This window comes from Acinonyx jubatus, chromosome E4 (genome assembly GCF_027475565.1).
Source record: "Acinonyx jubatus isolate Ajub_Pintada_27869175 chromosome E4, VMU_Ajub_asm_v1.0, whole genome shotgun sequence".
NCBI classification, from domain to species: Eukaryota; Metazoa; Chordata; class Mammalia; order Carnivora; family Felidae; genus Acinonyx; species Acinonyx jubatus.
In genome coordinates, this window is record NC_069395.1 from 33638986 (window position 1) to 33662066 (window position 23081).

Here is a 23081-nt window from a genome sequence, read left to right on the forward strand (position 1 = left end):
ACTTTCGGATCCTTGTTTCACTATTGATCTGGTTGCAGTCACATCGATATAAGCAGGGACTGCATTACTCACTGTGAGGCCCCCAGTGCCATGCACACATGGGCGTCAAGAAATAGTTGCTAAAATCTATTGGGAGTGGCAGACACCAAGCATACTACTAATAAATATGTTGTAGCGCAGAAGTGCTCTGGAGGAAAGGAGCTTGAGTCCCTGACAGCATTTAACTGGAGGCAGGAACAGTTTTCTCTTTAAACAGGCCATGCTCTGCCACTGTGGGGCTTCTGTACTTGCTATTCCCTTAGACTTGGAGCATCCACCCCCGGCCCCTTGTGCCTAAGGCTCCTTTTTGTCCTTCACGCTCAGCTGAGATGTTGCCCCCTCGGAAGGCCCCTCTCTGACCACCCCGTCTCAGGTGGACCCACACACTCCACCTCAAATCCCCCGACTGGGAGTCACCCTTGCAAACCTGTGTCTTCTGCTCTCCCCACTAGAATGCAGAGAGCTCCTCTGTCTTGTCACACTTGTGGTTCCAGATGCCCATTTTCTGCGTCAGCATCAACACTCTTGTATACACATTAAGTACCAGAAAATGAAATAAAGGATTCAGGTGAGGCTTACAGTACCGGAGGAAGGTTCTTTAAAGCATCATGCTTAAGATGGCCTATTCGTGGTGCCTAAGCTAAGGCAGGGGCGCCTGTCAGAGGGGCTCTGTCTTCCATTGTTTATGTAAAGTCTTGCTTGATACTGATCATCAAATAGTTCATTTCTGCATGGGGGGAGTGGAGTGGAGAGGGGCCAGTGGTGGTAAAAAGAAAAGAAAAAGAAGTTTTTAAAAAGGATCAAGGTTAGATTAGCCTTATAGCTAAAAGGGGAAGGAGACTCTGAATGTCATTTGGAATAGAGGAAAGAGACAACTGAAATGAACAGAGTGCAACATGGAAGGGAATAAGACTTTAAAACGAAGAAAAGGGAAATCAAAGCCAAGTGTAAGGTTCAAAGGTAAAATCATGGGGTGCCTGGGTGGCCCAGTCGGTTGAGTGTCCGACTTCAGCTCAGGTCATGATCTTACGATTCGTGAGTTTGAGTCCTGTGTCGGGCTCTGTGCTGATGGCTCGGAGCCTGGAGCCTGCTTCCGATTCTGTGTCTCCCTGACTCTCTGCCCCTCCCCTATTTGCACTCTGTCTCTCAAAAATAAAGATTAAAAAAAAAATTTTTTTTAAAGGTAAAATCAGGACAGGTATGAAATTAGGGAAAGTACAAATGAGCCCTCATTACGTTGGGCAGGGAAAGAATGGGAAGGGAGTACACAGATCAGTTTTGATGCATCTCATCCTCTCAGGAGAAGGTGTGTAGGCAGACAGTGTTGTGCCCGGAAGCCCACCACCTCAGAGGTAGTTAGTTGCCAGCTGCACGAGATGGCAGAAGGGAACATTTGTCCAGTTTCGGGACCAGTCTCATTCTTCTCCAAAGGGTCTGCTGGTTTGTATAAAACCCACTATCTCCTGTTGTGGGTCATATCGTTAGGTCTTTTCTTTCTCTCTAATTAAAGAAGCCAAGATCTGTAAGTGCTTACATGCTAGTTTCTTAGTTTCTTTACTCTACGTATTGTAATACCCAGAGGACAGTCCTTCTGGTCAGTTGCTAGGTTACAGAATACTGGGAGATAGGCAACAGAAGAAATGACATGGCCAGATCTTTCTCCAGTGCTTCAAGCTTAAAGATGGTTAGTTTCAATGTCAGATGCCTGACAGCGTATTCTTCCCCATGGTGTTCTGTTTAACACCAGTGGTCCTTTGAGTGCCATGTTGTTTTGCCTCGCTACTCTGAGGGACATGCTGTGCTTGGTGTTGTGGCTGCATGGATGAATGGAGCCAGCCATGGGAACTGTTAAACACAAAAACATGTGATAGTGACTTGAGAGGTCCATGCAAAGGACGGTGCAAGGGAAGGGGAAGGGGCCCTGCCTCCCCGGGGAAGTGGAAAACGCTTGCTGGAGGAGCAGTTGAGTGGATCCAGTGTAAGGAGACGAGAGTTGAACAGGGCTTGCGGGTGAGCAGGTAGGAAGGGTGTTCAGAGCAGAGGGAACGGTGTGATCAGAGGCTTAGCGATGTGACATGGCTTAGGGCATCCATGGACTGTGGAGCTACCCGGTGTGGCAGCAGGAGGACACAGAGGCGAGAGAAAGGCAGAGGACTGGATCACAGAGCTGATCACTGTGACAGCAACAGGATAGTCAAGAATGAACAGTCACCATCATTAAAATTCAGACATGACGTTAGCATCTGTCTTTTTAGGGCACCTTGAGCCCTTTTGTTTGAGTTGGCACATGGCAAATCTAAACCAGAGTTACTTTAATTTCTCTAGACTCAGTAGAAGATCATTTCTTGAGGACCACATTGTAGATTGTTGGTGTAAGCGCGGGAGGGTTTCAGACGAATGTGGTGGGAAGAAGTGTTGGTAGTGGAACCAGGCTGCCTCGCTGCTGGAATATTTTTGGGGGTAATTTACTTAATCCCCTTGCCTCAGTTTGCTCATCTTATGGGGTGGGGTGGGGAGAGGGTGGATAGAACCCAACTCATTGGATGCGTATGAAGATTGTTAGTTAAAATGCTCTTAAAATAATGGTTGCACAAGTAGTGTTGAATGTTTGCAATTTCTAAAATTATTAGTGTCACCACTGTTGTTTGAGAAAACAGGATACAGAATCCTTCATTACTGTACTTTGTGAGAAAACAAAATCCCCAGTGTTTGGGTTCACCTTCTGTAATGTCAAAATACTGTTTCTAATAATAGCTGTAAGGGAGAAAGCGTTCATAATAAAACAAGAAAGCATAGATAGATTGACATGAAAGAAATTAAATACTCTGACAAGGGGAAATAGTTGTCGTTAAACCGAAGGAAAAAGTTTGAAGACAGGCGTAAAACAGCAGGGAAAAAAAAACTATAATTTGCCGCTATCTCCGGAAGAAGTTAGCTGAGCAGAAAAGAATTTGAGTTTTGATCTGAGAGCGTATGGAACTGATGACAGTGCTCATTCAGCTCTGGCACCAGGCATTGGAAGTGCAGTGATGAAACACACATGGTCCTCAGAAGGTGACTGTCTCATAGGGAGTATGAACAATAAAGACTAACACTTTGAAGTGTTCTCTGGAAGAGGTAAATGGGACATCATGAGGATACCTAACCCAGTTTTTCGATGAGAGATGTCAAGAGCCATAAGAAGTGGCATCTCAGCGGAAGCTGAGGGATGAGTGGGCGGGAGGGACTGGGAATCTCTGGTCGAAAAGTTAAATGATGCATGGGAAGTCTGGAGTGCTGGTGGCATTCAGAAATGCTAGTGGCAATGTAGATAAGACAGGGTGGTGATTTGAGCTCAAAGGAAAGGCAGAATTAGAGAGATGGAACAGGAATTTCAGTTGTGAAAACCCTCTATCTTGTTTGCTGGGCATACGTGAGGCTGAAGAGTCAAGAGGCCACACTCTGCCTTCATAATGTTATTTGAGATAGCTTGACACTTTCCAAGTGGAGCATGTGGGGATTGAACCAAAGACAAGTTCATCTGCCTGATATGCAGCAAAGCCCAGCACAAAGCTATCGGATATGTAGCGAAGAAAGTTTATTTGAGACGCAACCCAAGGAGGGGATGGGAGAACAAGCCCCAAAGCCCCCTCTCTGAGGGAGGCAAGAACAAGTTTTTTTTCTTTAATAATCATAGGGTTGGGATTATATACATATTGATAAAACAGTGGGGAAATTTACAACTAATCATGAGGAGAGGTAGAGCATGTGCATTCAGTGACCGCAAACATATATCCCACGTTCCCTTTGGGGTGGATACTTAGCATCAGAAGGAGGCAAAATTTAGCACCCCGGCCTCATGCAGTTATCTTAGGACAAGGAGAAGGGGCTATGGGTCTGCTCTGAGAGCCAGTATAACCTGGATTGGGTCTTGGACTCCTTATCTCAGGTAAGGAATGTATGGCCTCGCTTGTTCATCCATTGACCTTGAAACCAGGCTGCTGCAGAAAAATCTTCTGAGTTTTTTTAGTAGGGTCTGAAAAGAAACAGTAGCTGATCAGGGAGAAACAGTTCTCTGGAAGAAAAAAAAAAAGGTTTAAGCTTTGTGCTAGTTTCAACCTCATTAAGCCGATGGGGTACAGTTTCAGGGAGGCAACTGAATATATGCAGTAGGCTCCCTGGCTAGAGATAGAGGATCTCCCTGGCAGACCAGGATATGGGAGGCAGGTCTTCTCAGTGCTAATGAAGTCATGAGAGTATGCACACTCACCCCCAGAAGGATCGACAGAATGAAGTAACAAGAGTTCCTACAGTAACCCGTTGGGAACATCACATCACTTCTCTGCCTAATTAGATATAATTAGGCAGAGAAGGAAAGGTAGCCAGAGGACAAGCTGAAAACCAGGGTGGTTTGCTATCCTGGAAACCAAGGAGAGAGCTTTTTGGGCAGGAGACAGCTAAGAGTCATCAATGGCTACACATGTTATACACAGGGTAACTGACATCACTGAGGAAGAAACTGTTAAGATGAATTTACCAAGAAGAGAGCCACCTAATGACTTTGAATAATTTAAGTGATTTTTATAGACTCAGAAGGGAGTGGAAAGTGAGATTACAATTGACAGGGGTAGATGCCACAGTCTGTGTTTTAAGGAAGCAAAGAAAACTAGGTTGTGTAGACACACGAGATGTAGCGGGTAGGTCAGGTTTCACTGAGATTACAGTTTTGGTCAGAGACCATGATTTTCTGAAGGTAGCGTTTTGGGTGGAGCTGTGGGTGGGTGCTGCTGTCTGGGAGTTATTTTAATTGTTGCAAGGTTAGGGAGTGCTTGCACGATTGTTGCAAGTGTAGAGGTGAACAGTTGTCTTGATCCATAGTAGAGCACTATTTCACTTTCCTGAAACTCCTTTGGAACATTGGGGAATTTTCTGTATACTGCCTATGGTATTATATAATGGCATCTATTGTTAAAGTATAGCATTGCCGGGTAATAGTAATTACATGTAAACTATCTAGAACAAACTAAGCCAAGATACTCTTTTTCTGGAGCTGGAAATATTTAGTTTCAAAATCCCCATAGGAAAAAAATTCTGAGCAATAGAAGTCTGATTATAAGAGGTATAAAGCTTGTAATCAATCAACTGGTTGCCAAACTAAATTATAAACTCTGCATGTTGTTGAAAGCATGTCTTTTATAGTGCATGTTAGGAGGAAGAAATACTTCAACTTAGTTGAATAAGTTAAACAATCCAGTTGATTATTTTTTTTCCATACAGATCACTGTCTATGAAAGTCATATTTGGAATTCTATCTTCTTTATCTGCTTTCAAGATAGTTACTGAAATTGAATGCATAAAACAGGAATACTTGTATAATTTAATCAGGGGTATGCTGTTACTTAATCTTTTTCTTGGTGGTTCCAGGATTTCTAATGATGTTATATATTTGTATCTACAATGGAATTATGTAGCATTTTTAGCTTTTTTTTTTTCCTATTGTAAAATGACTCAGGGTATTCAGTGAATGTAATGTCATTAATACAACTCTATATTAGTCCTCTTTTTAGACAATGCTTTTAATTACTATGATTTTTTGTTTGCTTTTTGCTTTTGTTCTAATTTGGACAGTTGATTGAGGAACATTCACTTATCTTGGTCAGCAGAGTGGAAATGTTAAAAACAAAACAAAACATATTGCCAGTAGGTGGATTTGAGGACATGATGTAAAGGAAATGTTGGACGGTGTTTATAGATACAATTTTAGAATTTAGGAATATGGTGTGAAAGGAGAGTAATATTTCACTTGAGTAGAGTTCTCTTGACCAGTCTCTTAATCTGAAGTAAGACGGGGATCCAGGGAGTAAGAAAGAAAAGTTTCCTCAGGGATCAAAGTAGATCTATCTCCTTTGTCCTTAGGTCCTCACCCTTACAGGAGAGGCCTCCATGTTCTTTTAGCCCTTTAGGACTTTACTGGATGTGTCTCCATCGTGTTGTTTTACATAATTGTTCTGACAGATCTGTTTGGTTTTCAAGCTCATGGTTAATTAAAAAGGAAGAGGAGTTGCTGAAGTAGAAATGACACTATTCTAGGGGGAAAAATCTCCCCTACACTCCCCTCAAAATTCTAAAAGCATAGCAACATCATAGCTTTTCTGTAAGTGGATATTGGATAAACAGCCCAGACAGCTACCTCAGGGAGTTTCTGAAGGAATGTGTGATCCACTGATCAGTAGAGGAAGATGAACTTTTATTTGACATAATGCCCTAAAACACAACATTTTTTTTTCCATGTAGGGCTTTTCAGAGTAGTAAATTTTGATATTTAAGTGACATCTTTTCACTTATGAAAAGCTCAGTTCACTAACATGAAATGAAGCCTTATATTTTGAAAGACTTTAATGCATATTTATTTTGAGCTATGAAATACGTAATGCTTATTTAATAATCACTTGTTACTATAGCACTTCTTAAGCATCCACTGGGTACAGAGTATACTAGAAAAAGAAGACGTAAGTTGCCTGACCTCTAGGAACTCTCCTTCTGAGAGAGACTGAACCTGAAGTGACAGGTTATCATTAGTTTGTTTCAGATCATGGGAGAGTAATCAGAGCAGAGTGCTATATGCTGTAGAAGGCTTCTTAGAGGAGGAGCGAGGTTTTTTTTTAAATTTTTTTTTAACGTTTATTTATTTTTGAGACAGAGAGAGACAGAGCATGAACGGGGAGGGGTCAGAGAGAGAGAGAGGAAGGCACAGAATCTGAAACAGGCTCCAGGCTCTGAGCGGTCAGCACAGAGCCCGATGCAGAGCTTGAACTCACAAACTGTGAGATCATGACCTGAGCCGAAGTCGGCCGCTTAACCGACTGAGCCACCCAGGCGCCCCAAGGAAGAGCGAGTTTTGAAATAAATTTAGATAAAAGTGGGAAGGTTGCCTATCTGTATATATTTTAGGAACATGAACATTAATTTTGTCTTTTCAGTTTTATTGTTGAATGTAAATTCAGCTTGTTCCCCATCAAATCAAAAGCTAATAGGCGGTTATTTAACGCAAACAAGGCACACATCTTACATACTCCCACTAAGTGGGTAAAAGCATGGAAGAATCATTAAAATCTTGCAAAGATCTTTCCCTTTTTTATTCTATTACCTACCTGGTGCCAGACCAGAGCCTTGCTGGTGAAAGAGATAAATACTTCATTTTCATATTCTCGTTGTCTTATCACTAGATGCCTGTGGTGAACCACCAAAATTCGAAACTATGAAGCTCAAGGGTAAACCTAAAAAATATTATGAGGTTGGGGAGAAAATATATTATGAGTGTCTTCCAGGACGCATTACTGTGTTTCCCGTCATGGCTTATTGTGAGCAGAATCACTCGTGGTTCCCTCTCCAAGAAGCTTGTATGAGTAAGTAAACAAAACAACGTATATGTATATATATTGTTTTCTCTAGAGATTTTTACAAATATTAGGGTCCATTTTCCACTACCGCAATTTTTCTCATGTGAAAAATTAGTTTCAGATAGCAATATTTTTTCCAGAATTTGATAAATCTCCAGGGGATCTTTTTCTTGGCAATAATTGTTTACCTGGTTGAATGTGAATTTTTAAGTTTGCATAACAGCTAGGTATAGAAAATAATATTGCGTTAGTTGCAGAGAGTCGTGCAGAATTTTGACCTTGATTTAAATCTGTTCTGAAATTGGCATTAAAGTTTTTTTTCAATCTTATTTCAGAAAAAGAATGCGATAGGCTAGCACTTCAACATGGTGAAGTTGTTGCCCCAAATAAAACCTTTTCGTTTGATCACGAAGCTCACTTTTATTGTGATGAGGGGTAAGTTGCTCCTTAGAGAAAATCAGGTGAATGTCACTAATTCCATTTTTGTTTTGTTTCACAAGTGTTCCCATAAAGTTTATTTCATTAATTTGTATGTGACAACTCACACTTATAGCCAAACAACTCTTGGGCTTTTTATGGAGACTGAAAAGATGCATAATTAATTCAAAGAAATTTATATTGAAGTGAAGCAAAATTGTCTAATACTATACCTAATAATAAGTTTATTGTAAGCACCAAAAATGTAGTAATCATGGTGACTTTATTCTTGACAAAGTATATCCTATTTAAAATGCCAACTCTCAGGTTTGAAGGAGGACGTACAGAGATGTTGTGTTCTTAAAGTCCTCTATTTCTTTCTTTACTTACATTGTCTGCTTGTTCTATCCATTATTGTGAATTGGGTAGTGAGGCTTCCAACTACTGTTGTAGAAATGCCTATTATGTAGAAATGTGTATTTTTTTGTCCAATTCTGTCAGTTTTTGCTTCAGATGTTTTGACGGTCTGCATCAGGTGGCATAAATGTTTACAATTGTGACATCTTCTTGTTGCATGAACCCTTATTAATTAGTAACATATAATATCCTTTGTCTCTGGTAACCTTTTTTAATTTAAAGTCTACTTGGTGTGATATTAGTATAGCCAACCATACTCTCTTTTGGTTACTATTTGCTGAAATATCTTATTTAGTCCATTTACTTTCAGCCTGTTTTCATCTTTGGATCTCAAGTGAGTCTCTTATACATAGCATATGGTGGGATCATGTGTTTTTATCTATTCTACCAATCTCTGTCTTTTGATTGGAGAGTTTTAATCCACTTAAATTTGAAGTAATTATGGATAAGGAGAGGAATTACTTCTGTCATTGTGCTATTTGTTTTCAGTAGGCCTTATAGCTTGTTTTGGCCCTCATCTCCTACATTACTGTCTTCTTTGTTTATTTGACTTTTTCTGGTAAACTGTTCTTATTCTTTTCTCATTTCCTTTTGTCTATATCCTATGGCTATTTTTTTGTGGTTACCATGGAGATTACATTTAACATCCTAAAGTTAAAACATTCTAATTTGAATTTATGCCAGTTTAACTTCATAACATACAAAAACTTTTATCCTTTATAACTCCATCCCCACCCCATTTGGTTGTTTATTATACAAAAGTACATCTTTATACATCATGTTTGCCATAACATAAACTAATAGTTCTTATAAATTAGTCCTTTCAGTTATGTAGAAAACAAGATTTGGTGTTAAAAACAAAGTTACAGTAATACTATGTTTTACACTGATTGTTTCTTTTTTTTCTTTTAAATGCACTAGTCTCTTAAGTTATAAAGAAAATAAAAATTGCAATTATAAGCCATTGTTACAATAATACAAGCTGTAATAATTTCCCATGTATTTACCTTTAGTGTGATATTTATCTCTCCTTATGGCTCAAAGATACTTTCTAGTATCCCTTCATTTCATCTTGCAAGACTCCCTTGAGAATTTATTTCTTGCAGGGAATGTCTAGTGGTCACTAATTCCTTCAGCTTTTGCGTATCTATCAAGTCTTAGTTTCTCCTTCACTTTTTTTTTCAGAAATACACATTTAACCTTTATTTTTTTTTAATATGAAATTTATTGTGAAATTGGTTTCTATACAATACCCAGTACTCTTCCCAACATCCCTTCACTTTTGAAAGACAGCTTTGCTGGATAGAGGATTCTTGGTTGACAGTTTTTTTTCTTCTAGCACTTTTTGAGTATATTGTCCCACTGTCTTCTGGCCACCAAAGCTTCTGATAAGAAATCTGCTGATAGTCTTATTAAGGATCCCTTGTATGATGACTCACTTCTGTCGTCCTTCTTTTGAAGATTCTCTCTTTGTCTTGTCTTTTGAAAGTTTGAGTGTTATGTGTCTTAGTTACTCTTTGAGTTCTCTTTACCTGGAGGTTTTTGAGCTTCTTGGATGTTTATATTTATGTCTCTTTTTCTTTAATTTTATTTATTTATTTTGCAAGACAGAGAGAGAGAGAGAGAGAGAGAGAGAGAGAGAGAATATGTGTGCTAGAACAGGGGAGGGGCAATAAGAAAGAGAATCCCAAGGGCTTCATGCTGTCAACCCAGAGCCCGACATAGGGCTCAATCCCATGAACCATGAGATCATGACCTGAGCCAAAATCAAGAGTCAGAGGTTTAACTGACTGAGCTACCCAGGCGCCCCCAATATATTCATGTCTTTCATTAAATTTGGGAAGTTGTCAGCCATCACTTATTCAGATGTTCTCTCTGCCTCTGTCTGTCTCTCTTCTCCTTCTGAGACTCCCGCAATATGTATGTTGGTCCACTTGATGGTGTCCCACGGGTCCCATATGATCTGCTCACTTTTCTTCACTCTTTTTTCTTTCTTTTCCTCAGACTCAATAATTCCCATTGTTGTGTCTCCATGTCCACTAGTTTCTCCTGCTGCTCAAATCTGCATTCAATTCCTCTAGTGAATTTTTCATATCCCAGTTATTTTAATGTTCCAGAATTTATTTTTTACTTCTTTTTAGGGTTTCTGTCACCCCATTGACATCTCCATTTTGATCATGCATGATTTTCTTGACTTTCTCCAGTTCTTCCTTAGTTTTTTGAGCATGTAAAAATAGTTATTTTGAAGTCTTTGCCTAGTAAATCTGCCATCAGGTCTTTTGGGGGAACAGTTTTCGTTTATTTATTTTTTTCTTTTCAGTGTTCCAAACTCTCCGGTTTCTTTGTATATCTTGTGATTTTTTGTGGAATACTGGACATTTGAATCTAATAATGTGGGCACTCTGTAAACCAGATTCTTCCCTTTCCCCAGGGCCAGTTGTTTTATGTTATTGTTCATGTGTTTTTTTGTTTTGTTTTGTTTTGTTTTTGAATGTTGTACAATATCTCTGTTGAAGACCAGCCTGAAATTTAAACTGAAGGCCTTCTCAGTCTTTTCTCAGCCTTTCCCTGGCCATGCACATTCACTTTTTAACTTTATTCACATATTAAGATGTTTCTGAATAATCTTTAATGTCTGGCTCCTGAGAGGGGAAAAATGAAAAATGATATAGGGATCAAACAGCACTGGCTGTTTAAATCCCCTGGAAGTCACTTCAGCCAATTAGGAAGGGGCTTAAAAGAGTTAGGAGTAGATGTGACAGCTATGGCTGCCCACCTCATTGACTACATCTCTGTGACCAGAACCAGAATTCAGTGATAAGAGCACAGATCCCTGCTATTCAGAGGACGGGGCCCTTTTTGTCCACCCTTGATCCCCCAAACTGCTTCCAAGCTGCTCCAGGAATATGTGCACAGCTGCCTGCTGGGGGTGAGGGATGGGTACCTGACACTGTGCTAAGATGAAATCGACTGAAATCAATGGAGTTTACCTGTCCAAGTCTTTCCTGGGAAGTTGCAAGCCATCAACAGACTCCAGAGTTCCACAGTAGTCACCCTTGACAGATTCTGCCATTGCAGTTGTTGCCCAGTTGGGTAGACAGGTTCCTGGCACTTCCCACTCTGCCATTTTCCTGGAATTCTCCCCCAAAGACTCTAATATAGAGAAAAGGCAACCGCATCCATGTATAGACATTTTCACTGACTACTTTTTTCACTTGATCAAGAAAACATACTGGAATATCCAGTCAGAAGTTTTAGAGAGCGAGCCTGCTAGGCAGTTTGAGGGATGCCGAAAGTTTAAGACCTATTCTTTCCTCCAAGAAGTTATAGCCTTGTTGAGAAACACAATGTATACAGAGAGGTGTCAAAGCAAAATAATTAATGAGAAGTAGCAAATAAATAAAGTTATTCATGATTGTTACAAAAAAGTCGAGCAGAAGAGAGTACTGTGAATTTAAATCATGAGAGAAAATTTCATTATGTAGTATTCCTGAGCTATTCCCAGAAAAATATTCTTACCTAAAAGTATTAAAGGGGCTGAAAACTACCCAGCACTCACTATGTACCAGATGCTAACTCATCTAATCCTTAAAACAATCCCATGGAATATTTACTATTATCCCCTTTTCATAGATGAGGAATCTGAGCAAGAGAAACATTAAAGGACTTGCCTGGGCTCAAACAGAAAGTGAGTCATGGAACTGGGACTCAGATCCAGGCAGGCAAGCTCTAGGGCCTAATGTCTCTACTCAGTTGCTTTTACTGAGAAGAATGGAGTGAGCACAGACATAGAAATGGATGTGTAATGTGGTTGCTGGAGATAACAGAGAGACCAGACTGACAGGTACGACAGAGTTATTTCAAAATCTTCTGGCTTTTGGTCAGTGAGCATTCACCTGTGGAAACTCTATTTCATTAAGTGCAGACATGGTTAGCGCTTTCACGGTATAATGTTGTTGAAGAAACTTCTCCCTCAGACAACTGTAGTGCAGAAACGCAACAGTATTGAAATTTTCATTATTATGCACATCTTGTTAACTAATAGAGAAAACAGTAAGTTTTTCTTTTCTCATTTAGTTATTACTTAGTTGGGCAACAAGTTATAGTTTGTAACCTTCGTGGAAATGACGTGTATTGGAGTGATAACCCCCCACAATGTAAAAGTAAGTAAATTTTCAGTTTAGAATTTAGACTAGCAAGCCTCAGTCTTTTTTGACCTCATATCCCCTTTAAGCTTTTAAATTGTCAAAGATCCCAAAGAGATTTTTTTTTTATGTGGGCTGTGTTTATTGATATGCATTATATTGGAAGAAAAACTGAGAAGTTAGGAAAATAATTATATATTCATTCCTGTTTAAGAACAGTAAGCTCAATACATGTTAATGTATGTAGCATATTTTTATGAAAAATAATTTTCTGAAACAAAGGCTGAAAATAATGCCTTTTTTTTTACATTTTTGCAAATCTCTTTAATATCTGGCTTACAGAAGGACATCTGGATTCAGTCTGTTGTGAAAGCTCACAATTTGTAGCTTGGAAAATTTCACTGTACATTCGTAAGGATGTAAAGAAAGACAATATCTTGGTATTATTGTGAATCACCCATTTAGCAAATGGGTATATTTAAATATTATAAAGAATTTCTCAAATAGCAGTGAATTTTATTTTTAATCACAAGCATTTTTTCTCATTACATTTTCAGTAATGAGACTAGAATGAAAGTTAGCATGGCCTTCTAAAGTAATAATAGGTTTTTCATAGAGGTATTTGCCAAAAAGAGTTTTGTTCTGAAAGTTCATTTGTTTATGGCTTGAATTGGGGATAATAATACATTTTCTCATAGAAGCCTAAATAAACAGCTTGTAGAAATCATGTTAATGAATTTACTGAAGGCAGTTCATAGGACTTTACAATGCTATCTTGACACTTTTCCTTTGGCCCTGTCTTGCCTCTTTGTATTTCCTTTTTAAGAGATTTACTGTCAACCGCCTGCAAAAATAAATAACGGAAAATACAGCAATAGCCACAGAACTATATTTGAATATAATGAATTAATAACTTACAGTTGTAATCCTTCACAAGGATCAGACGAATTTTCACTTGTTGGAGACAGCAAACTTATTTGTGTTGGGAATAACAAGTGGAGTAGTGACCCTCCTCAGTGTAAAGGTAATGATGTTTCCATTTATTTCCTTCTTCATTTGTTAATTGTAAGTTTGGAAACAGTTTGTAAATGGTTTTATCTGTAAGTAAAGAAAACAGTCATATGTGCTTCCTCCACCTGTTAAATTGACTCCCAACATAGATTAATATAGAGAAAGTCAAATCAGTTTTACAGAGCTACCCACCCCCCATTGCACACGTTCTCAGAATTCTAGTTCACACATTGTGAACCACTGCGTATATGGCATGAGTTAGGAATTTTTGGCTTGAAAGAACTCAAAAATTCAACATATACTGTCTTAAAAATAAGAAATCTTTTCTTATATTACAAGATGTCTGAGAGTTCTGGCTGGACAGTAAATTATAAAAGACTAACCCTGTCACAGCCAAGATTGATAAGCTCTGTACAAAACATATTTAAAAAACGGGATCGCCTGGGTGGCTCAGTCACTTGAGCGCCGACTTCAGCTCAGGTCATGATGTCACGTCCGTGGGTTCGAGCCCCGCATCAAGCTCTGTGCTGACAGCTCAGAGCCTGGAGACTGCTTTGGATTCTGTGTCTCCCTCTCTCTCTGCCCCTCCCCCACTCATGCTCTGTCTCCTTCTGTCTCAAAAATAAATAAACATTAAAAAAAAGTAAAATAAATAAAATAAAAAACAATGATTAAGACACTGGAGAACGATCAAAAGCAGGGGGTCACTGGAGAGGATTTGACTCTTGGAAGAAAGGGACCACTGAATAATAGCAAAATATTTACTGTTTTCGAGCGCACATGGAGCATTCTCTAAAATGAGCAAGATAATTTTTAACAAATTTCAAAAAATTGATATGATTCCAAGTACATTACCTGATTACAGTGGAATGAATGTAGAAATCAAAACAGGTTAATAACTTAGAAATCTTCAAATATTTGAAAATTATGCAAGATACTGCTAACCAACCCATGAATCAAAGAAGAATTCATAAGGCAATTTAGAAAGTGTTTTGAATTGAATAAATTGGATAAAAAGGAAAATACAGCATATTAAAATATCAAAAACATTGCTTAGAGGAAAATTTATGACATGAAATAGTTAATGTTAGAAAAAAAGAAAAGTCTCAATAACCTGTGCTTCTAAAAAAGAACAAATTAAGCTCTAAACAAGGAGACAGAAAGAGAATATCTTTAGAAATAAATCAATGAAATTGAAAAGAGAAAATTACTGAAACCAGCGCCTGGTTTGGGGGGAAAACCAATAAAGTAGATAAAGTTATAGCCAGACTGAAAGGAAAAAAAGAAGATACTTATTATTAACATCAAAAATGAAAAAAAAAAAACCCAAATATCCTACAGATGTTTAAGGGATAATAGGGGAATATTATGCAAACAAATTTGTGTTTATAAATTTGACAACATATGTATGAAATTGACAAATTCCTTCAAAGACACAAAATACCAACCCAAACTTATTCAAAGATGTACATAAGCTGAATAATTGTCTCCTTCTTCTCCTCCCCCTCTTCCTCCCCCTCCTTTGCTTTTTTAAGTAAGTTCTATGCCTAATATGGGGTTTGAACTCACAACCCTGAGATCAAGAGTCACATGCTATACCCACTAAGCCAGCTAGGCACCTCTGAATAGTCTTATGTCTATTAAAGAAATAGAACTTACAGTTAGAAACCTTCCTAAAGGGGCGCCTGGGTGGCTCAGTCAGTTGAGCATGGGACTTCATCTCAGGTCATGATCTTGTGGTTTGTGAATTCGAGCCCCAGGTCGGGCTCTGTACTGATAGCTCACAGCCTAGAGCCTGCTTCTGATTCTGTGTCTTCCTCTCTCTCTCCCTTCCCCACTTTTGCCCTCCCCCCCCTCAAAAATAAGTAAACATTAAAAAAAAACAAAAAACTTCCCACAGTGAGAACTGCAGGCCCACCTGGCCTCCCTGGGGAATTCTAGCAAACATTTCAGGAATAAATAATAGTACCTTCATGCAAGCTTTGCAAGACATATAAGAGGAAAGGGACACCTGGGTGGCTCAGTCAGTTGCATCCAACTCTTGGTTTCAGCTCGGGTCATGATCTCATGGTTCCTGAGTTTGAGCCCGATGTCGGGCTCTGTGCTGACAGTGAGGAGCCTGCCTTGGATTCTCTCTCTCTCCCTCTGTCTCCTTCTCTGTCCCTCTCTGTCCTTCTCTCCCTGCTCCTTCTACATGCTTTCTCTCTCAAAAATAAAAACAATAATGAAAAAAATTTAAAGACATATAAGAGAAAGGAATATTTCTCAACTCATTTCATGAGGACAGCATTACCCTGATGCCAAAACTGGACAAAAACATTGCAAGAAAATTACAAACAATATCTTTAATGACCATAGAACCAAAACTTCTCAACAAAATGTAACAAAGCAAATCCTGCCATGTATAACAATAATAATACATCACAACAAAGTAAGATTTATCCCATAAATGCAAGATTCGTTCAGATTCAAAGATTAATCAGTATACTAGATGAGGAGACTATAAATTAAAAAAAGTGAAACTTTTAATAGATATTTAAAAAAAAGCACTTCACAGAATTCATCATCTTTTTCAGGATAAAATTTCTCAACAAAGTGGGAATAGAAAGGAAGTAACTACTTCATTCTGATAAAAGCCATCAACAAAAATCTCAGAGCTAACATTATACTTAATATTAAGACTACTTTCCCCCCAAGCAGGAACAAGAGAAGGAAATCCACTCCCACTACTCTCCAGCGTTGTACAAGAGGTCTTAGCTACTATAACAAGGCAAGAGAAAGAATTAGACATACACATTGCAAAGTAAGAAATATAGTCTCTATTCACTTATGACTTGGTTGTATACAATATTACAATGACTGAAGTTTTAACAAGGTTTCAAAATATAAGATCAGCATATGGAAGACAGTTATATGTCTATATACTAGGAATGAGCCATTAGAAATTGAAATTTTAATCAACAAAACTAAAAGGCAAACAACAGAATGGGAAAAGATATTTGCAAATGACATATTGGGTAAAGGGCTAGTACCCAAAATCTGTAAAGAACTCACCAAACTCCACACCCGAAAAACAAATAATCCAGTGAAGAATTGGGCGAAAGACATGAATAGACACTTTTCCAAAGAAGACATCCAGATGGCCAAGAGATACATGAAAAGATGCTCAACATCACTTGTCATCGGAGAAATACAAATTAAAACCACATTGAGATACCACATCACACCAGTCAGAGTGGCTAAAATGAACAAATCAGGAGACTACAGATGCTGGCAAGGATGTGGAGAAACAGGAATCCTCATGCACTGTTGGTGGGAATGCAAACTGGTGCAGCCACTCTGGAAAACAGTGTGGAAGTTCCTCAAAAAATTAAAAAAAGATCTACCCAATGATCCAGCAATAGCACTACTAGGAATTTACCCAAGGGATACAGGAGTGCTGATGCATAGGGGCACATGTACCTCAATGTTTATAGCAATGCTCTTAACAATGGCCAAATTATGGAAAGAGCCTATTGTCCCATCAACAGAAGAATAGACTAAAAAGATGTGGTTTCCTATATACAATGGAATGCTACTTGGCAATGAGAAAGAATGAAATCATGCCATTTGAGCAACGTGGATGGAACTGGAAGATATTATGCTAAGTGAAATACGTCAGTCAGAGAAGGACAGATATCATATGTTTTCACTCATATTTGGATCTTGAGAAACTTAGCAGAAGGCCACGGGGGAAGGGAAGGGAGAAAAAAAATAGTTACAGAGAGGGAGGGAGGCAAACCACAAGAGACTCTTAAATACAGAGAACAAACTGAGGTGGATGGGGGGGGGGTGGGGGAAAGGGGAAAATGGGTGATGGGTATTGAGGAGAGGGCTCTTGCTGGGATGAGCGCTGGGTGTGGTATGTAAGCCAATTTGACAATAAGTTATATTCATAAAAAAAGAAATTGAAATTTTAAGAAGTATTTATAGTAGTTCCAAAATATGAAATTCTTGAGTATAAATCTAACAATATATGTGAAAGATATTAATGCTAAAACCTACTAAACACTAATAATGGAAACTAAAGAAATCCTTAATCAATGAAGGGATATACACTAGGTACGGTTTGGAGGATTCAATGTAATAGTCAAGCCTCTCTAATTTATCTAAACTCAGCACAATCCCAACAAAAATCCTAGCAGAACCTTTTTTTAATGGTTATTTGTTCTTGAGAGACAGAGAGACAGAGCATGAGTGAGGGAGGGGTGGAGAGAGAGAGAGACAGAATCCAAAACAGACTCCAGGCTCTGAGCTCTCAGCACAGAGTCCTTCGCGGGGCTCAAACCTACAAGCCATGAGACCATGACCTGAGTCGAGGCTGGACACCCAACTGACTGAGCTCCCCAGGTGATCCCAGCAGAACCTTTTGTATAAATTAAACTGATTCGGAAATTTATGTGGAAAGACAGAATATCTAGAATAGTGAAAATAATTTTGAAAAAAATTAGAAGATTCGCTCTACCGGACATTAAGACTTAATATAAAGCACACTTAAGGCATATAATCAAAACAATGTGGTATAGGTAAAAGGATAGCCATATAGAGCAATGGAATAGAGTACTACATCCAGAATTAGATACCTGCCAATATGTCCAGTGGATTTTCTTCAGGTGTACGGGTATACATACAGTTCAGTGGAAAATGATGATATTTTCAACAAACGGTACAACACAATCTGATATCCATATGCCAAAAAAAGGGAACCTTCATCGATGTTAGAACCATAGACAAACATTTATTCAAAATGAATCATAGAGATCCAATAATTCCACTACTGCATATTTATCCAAGATGAAAACACTAATTTGAAAAGATATATGCACTCCTGTGTTTATTGCAGCATTATTTAGAATAGTCAAGCTATAGAAGCAACCTGAGTATCCATCAAGAGATGAATGGCTAAAGAAGATGTAATGTATGCATGCGCACACACACACACACACACACACACACACACACACACAGAGGAATATTACACAGCTATAAAAAGGATGAGATGAGAACTTGCCACTTGCAACATGAATGGACCTAGAAACTTTATGCTAAGTGAAATAAGTTAGACTGAGAAGGACAAATGCCATATGATTTCATTCACGTGTGGAATTTAAGAAACAAAACAGATGAACATAGGGAAAGGGAAGGAAAAATAAGATTAAAACAGAGAGGGAGGCAAACCATAAGAGCCTCTTAAATACGGAGAACAAACTGAGGGTTGCTGGAGGGGAGGGTGGTGGGGGATGCACTAAATGGGTGATGGGCATTAAGGAGGGCACTTTTGGGGATGAGCACTGGGTGTTATGTGTGATGACTCACTACATTCTGCCTCTAACCACAATACTGCACTGTATGTTAACTAACTTGAATTTAAATAAATAAATTTAAAAATATATAAAAAAGGAAAAAACTAAAAATGACTTCTATTTCCTTGGATAATGAATTCTACATGCTGAGCTGTGATGTGTAATTCTCATGCTAAAAAAATAAAAGAGCGATTAAAATTAAAAAACTAAAAATAAATAAACTTTGGGAAAAAATGGATCATAGAATTACACGTAAAACCTAAAACCTTAAGATTTTTGCAAGAAAACATACAAAATACTTGTGACCTAGCCAAAAATTTCTTAAATACCACCCATAAAGTGTGGATCCTTTAAAGAAAAAAACTTGGATGTTCCAAATTTGAGACTTCTGGTCTGCAAAAAAATTGTTAAAGGAATGGGGAAAAAATTAGCAATAGACTGGGAAAAAATATTAGCAAAGCATATATCAAATAATAACTTTTATCTATGATACATAAAGAATTCTCCAAGCTCAATCATAGAAAACGAGCCAATTTTTTAAAAAAATGGATAAAATATTTGAGTAGACCTATTTCAACAAACATGATATATGGAAGACAAAAAAGCACATGAACATTTCTCAAAATAATTAGTGATTACAGAAATGTAATTTAAAACCACAAAGAGATACCACTCAACACCCCTAATAAAAGAACTGAAATTGAATACAAAAAACTAACAATACCATGTACCAGCAATGATGTAGAACAATTGGAATTTTCACACATTGCTAGTAAGAATACAAAGTGGTATACGACCACTTGGAATATATTTTTACATTTTTCATAAAGTTAAACATATACTTACCATACAACTCATCAATCCAAGTAAATGAAAACATGTTCACATAGAAACCTGTGTGAGAATATTCAGCTGCCTTAGTCATAATTGTCCCGCACTGGAGACAACCCACTAGCCCTTTAGCTGGTGAATGGCAAACCACCATGGTACGTCCATACAATGCAATTATACTCAGCAATCGAAAGGAGTGAGTTCTAACCCATGCAGCAATAGGAATGGCTCTCAAATGCATGATGCTGAGTGAAATAACTCATACTCAGAGGCTGTGATCCCCTTATGACATTCTGGAAAAGCGACTCTTTAGGAATGGACAACAGACCAGTGTTTGGCTGGTTGGTGAAGGTGGTTGTGGGGGTGGGAAGGGTTGATTACAAAGCGGCATGAGGAAATGTTGGGGGGCAACGGAGCTTTTCTGTGTCTTTACTGTGGTAATTACATGATTATTTGCCTTTGTCAAACCTCATACAGCTGTCCACTTAAGAGGACGAGCTTTGCTGTACGTAAATTGTGTCTAGCCAACATAACATAAAGAAAATCACTAGTGCAATTAACAGTAGTTTCGCACAACGGCGAAAAGATTAATTAATAGATTAATTAATAGATTCTGAAATGAATCTATCAGGTCATGAGCAGTAGTTTACTTCCCAAGAGGTGGAGTAGAATGGAAAACAGCAGAGCACGCTAGTATGAGGCTGACCTGTATTTCAGGCCTGTGTGCTTATATACTGGTTTACGATGTAAAATGTGCCTTTCGATCTCTGGCTTGCAGGCCAAGATGTTTGGAAAACACTGCCCTAACTCCACTGGCATTTCTGTTTCTTGAACATCCCATTTGTGTATGTTGTTGCTACCTGAGCACTTTCTTTTTGCATATCTTTGCATGGCTGCTTGCTTTTCAACTTTTAAATCTGAACTCAAGTATTACCTTCTCAGAAAAGTCTTTCTTACCTTTCTAGAAAAGCAGGGTACTGCAGCCAGTGTCAGCATGACCTTTTAAAAAAATCCCTAGAATTGATGAAGATCAAAACTTGCCTCGAATTTGTATGTGGTGGTCAGATCTTTCTCAAAAATTGTCAGTAATGGAGGGGCACCTGGGTGGCTTAGTCGGTTGAGCGTCCGACTTCAGCTCAGGTCATGATCTCACAGTTCATGAGGTCGAGCCCCACATCGGGCTCTGTGCTGATGGCTCGCAGCCTGGAGCCTGCTTCCGATTCTGTGTCTCCTTCTCTCTCTGCCCCTCCCCAACTTGTGCTCTGTCTCTCTATGTCTCTCAAAAAATAAATAAATGTAAAAAAAAATTGTCAGTAATGGAAAAAAATGTAGGAAAGTCAATAAAGTCTAATGACAGTCTTTCTAGATGGAAAAAAGTTATTAGATTTCTCTAAATCCATTTCATTGGAATTAAAATGTGCATATGTATAAAGATTTCTTGGGTATTTTTTTTTTTCTTTTAACACCTTGCCTTTCATTTCTTGTATGTTTCTTCCCGCTGGAAATTACTACTTGGCGCTATTTTTTCTAATCCTATGTTAAAGCAGCTTTCCATTAATTCCAGAGTTTCTGTACTTTTCAGTGGTCAGATGTGAACATCCAGTACTTGTGAATGGAAGACTGGTATCAGGAGTCAGAGAAACCTATTCCTACCAAGCAGTGGTTCTATTTGAATGCCTCCCAGGTTTCTATCTTAATGGCAGCAACCCAGTGTTCTGTGGTGGGAGAAATACTTGGGAACCTGAGATGCCGACATGTATTAAAGGTACAAATGTGGTTTTTTTTCCATCTTTTTAGTTTTAATTTTTTTGACATGAAATATCAGTGAAAACAAATAATTTTAAAAAATTTAGTATTTTGTTCCATCTTGTATTTATTTACATGATGGAGATATGACATCATTCCTATGTTGTGATTTTGTACGTTTTCATAGGGTCTTTCCACGTTATCTACATCACATACAAATTTCTCATTTAGTATTTTTATGTGTAAAAATGTATAGCAACCACTTTTATTTTTTATTTATTTATTTTTTTAATTTTTTAATGTTTATTTTTGAGAGAGAGAGAGACAGACAGACAGAATGTGAGCAGGGTAGGAGCAGAGAGAGAGAGGGAATCCGAAACAGGCTCCAGGCTCTGAGCTGTCAGCACAGAGCCCGACGCGGGGCTCCAACTCACAAACCGTGAGATCATGACCTGAGCCGAAGCTGGACGCTCAACCGACTGAGCCACCCAGGCGCCCCTAGCAACCACTTTTAGAGTAGACTGAAGCATGAGAATTTTTTACATTTGTAAGTCAAGACTAAAAGAATTTTACGTACATTTATTTACACTTATAAGTCAAGAATAAAAGAATAATATTCATTTATATAAATGAAATGAAGCCAATAATTCTGAAGTCGTTGATTCTACATTATTTCGTTTTTCAGTACAGATTTCTCCCAAAATAAAACCTCTAATTTTGAGTCATTCTGATTTGTACTTTCCTGCTTATATTTTACAACAATCCTTTACATTTATGTGATTTATAGTCATTCACATTTTGAGTAGTGAAAGGGTGAAGGATGTATTTACAGCCATTTTAGTTCTATTTAGTTTTTCTAAAATTATTTGGCAGAGTCCACAGATATAAACAGGTATGTAAACTTGGGAAGGTTACATACCATTTAAGTGGGATGCATTTAACACTTAGCATAGTGCCTGGCATATGGGGAGCTTGTAAAGGTAGCTCATATGACTTATAGCAGCACTCGAATTAGTATCAGTGAAGAGGAAGGCTTATGGCTTCTGTTTTTTAACGTGTGTTTTCTGGGTCGACTTTGCTGTTTCTTTTTTCTTTTTTTTTTTTTTAAAGTGATCAGTTTGCTCCCAGGGTATCTTCCTGGTCTAGGACTATGTTTCACTTGCTGGACTACAACCAGTTTAGTTTGTTGTTTTTTACGTAGCACAATTTAAACTGGGAAATATCTGCTATCTCCAAATAAGACCTGTATGTCCTCCCCCCACCCCCACCCCTTCCAACTTCATACAATTTTTCTTTTTCCGTTTACTGGGCATTTTTATTTGGCAATTGCACCTAAACTTCATAGGAACTGAAAGGCAGGAAAAATCCTTATTCATTGAAATGAAATGAAATGAAGGATTTCCATTAGGTCAGCTACTTTGTTCAAGACTTGAAAGATCATTTTTACTACGTTGGAAGGAAATATCTTCCTGATTTCAGTGCTCCTATCTTTGGCCTCTCTTTCCATCAGAAGCAAGAGACAACAGGGATAGTGGGAAGAACATTAGCCTGGGAGACCTCACTAAGGTCCTAGTTTGGCTCAGCTTACTCAAGTAACCTCATTTCTGTGGACTTTAGCTTCTTGTTTTTTGAAAGTGTTGAACTCAAACAGATCATGATTAATAGCTTTTAATTTGTTTGTATATTTCCTATGGCCATAGTATTTTAAAGGATTTGTGGAATTATGCATGTTAATACGGTAATTAGAATATATT

The 23081-nt window shown here is 38.2% G+C and overlaps 1 protein-coding gene and 1 long non-coding RNA gene across 8 annotated transcripts in view; one reads left to right on the forward strand and one right to left on the reverse strand.

Annotated features, from left to right (window-relative positions):
* Positions 1 to 23081, forward strand: part of LOC106981800 (membrane cofactor protein-like) — a 31753-nt gene that overhangs the window by 340 nt on the left and 8332 nt on the right. Inside the window, exons 1-7 of one of the 6 annotated variants that reach the window (XM_053208916.1) lie at positions 4381 to 4512; positions 5296 to 5405; positions 7245 to 7424; positions 7754 to 7853; positions 12330 to 12415; positions 13335 to 13421; positions 21164 to 21346. In XM_053208916.1, the coding sequence (XP_053064891.1) occupies positions 4499 to 4512; positions 5296 to 5405; positions 7245 to 7424; positions 7754 to 7853; positions 12330 to 12415; positions 13335 to 13421; positions 21164 to 21346 (760 nt within the window). In that variant the 5' untranslated portion in view covers positions 4381 to 4498. Of the gene's footprint in view, positions 1 to 4378; positions 4513 to 5295; positions 5406 to 7244; positions 7425 to 7753; positions 7854 to 12329; positions 12416 to 13223; positions 13422 to 21163; positions 21347 to 23081 lie in introns of those variants that run through there. The other 5 variants (XR_008292986.1, XM_027074553.2, XM_027074555.2 and 2 more) reach the window with 5 other exon arrangements.
* Positions 786 to 23081, reverse strand: part of LOC128310967 (uncharacterized) — a 58845-nt gene continuing 36549 nt past the window's right edge. Inside the window, exons 2-4 of one of the 2 annotated variants that reach the window (XR_008292989.1) lie at positions 13316 to 13495; positions 7170 to 7295; positions 786 to 4054 (exon numbers count right to left, since the gene is read on the reverse strand). This is a non-coding gene — a long non-coding RNA (uncharacterized LOC128310967). Of the gene's footprint in view, positions 4094 to 7169; positions 7296 to 13315; positions 13496 to 23081 lie in introns of both variants that reach the window. The other variant, XR_008292988.1, reaches the window with a different exon arrangement.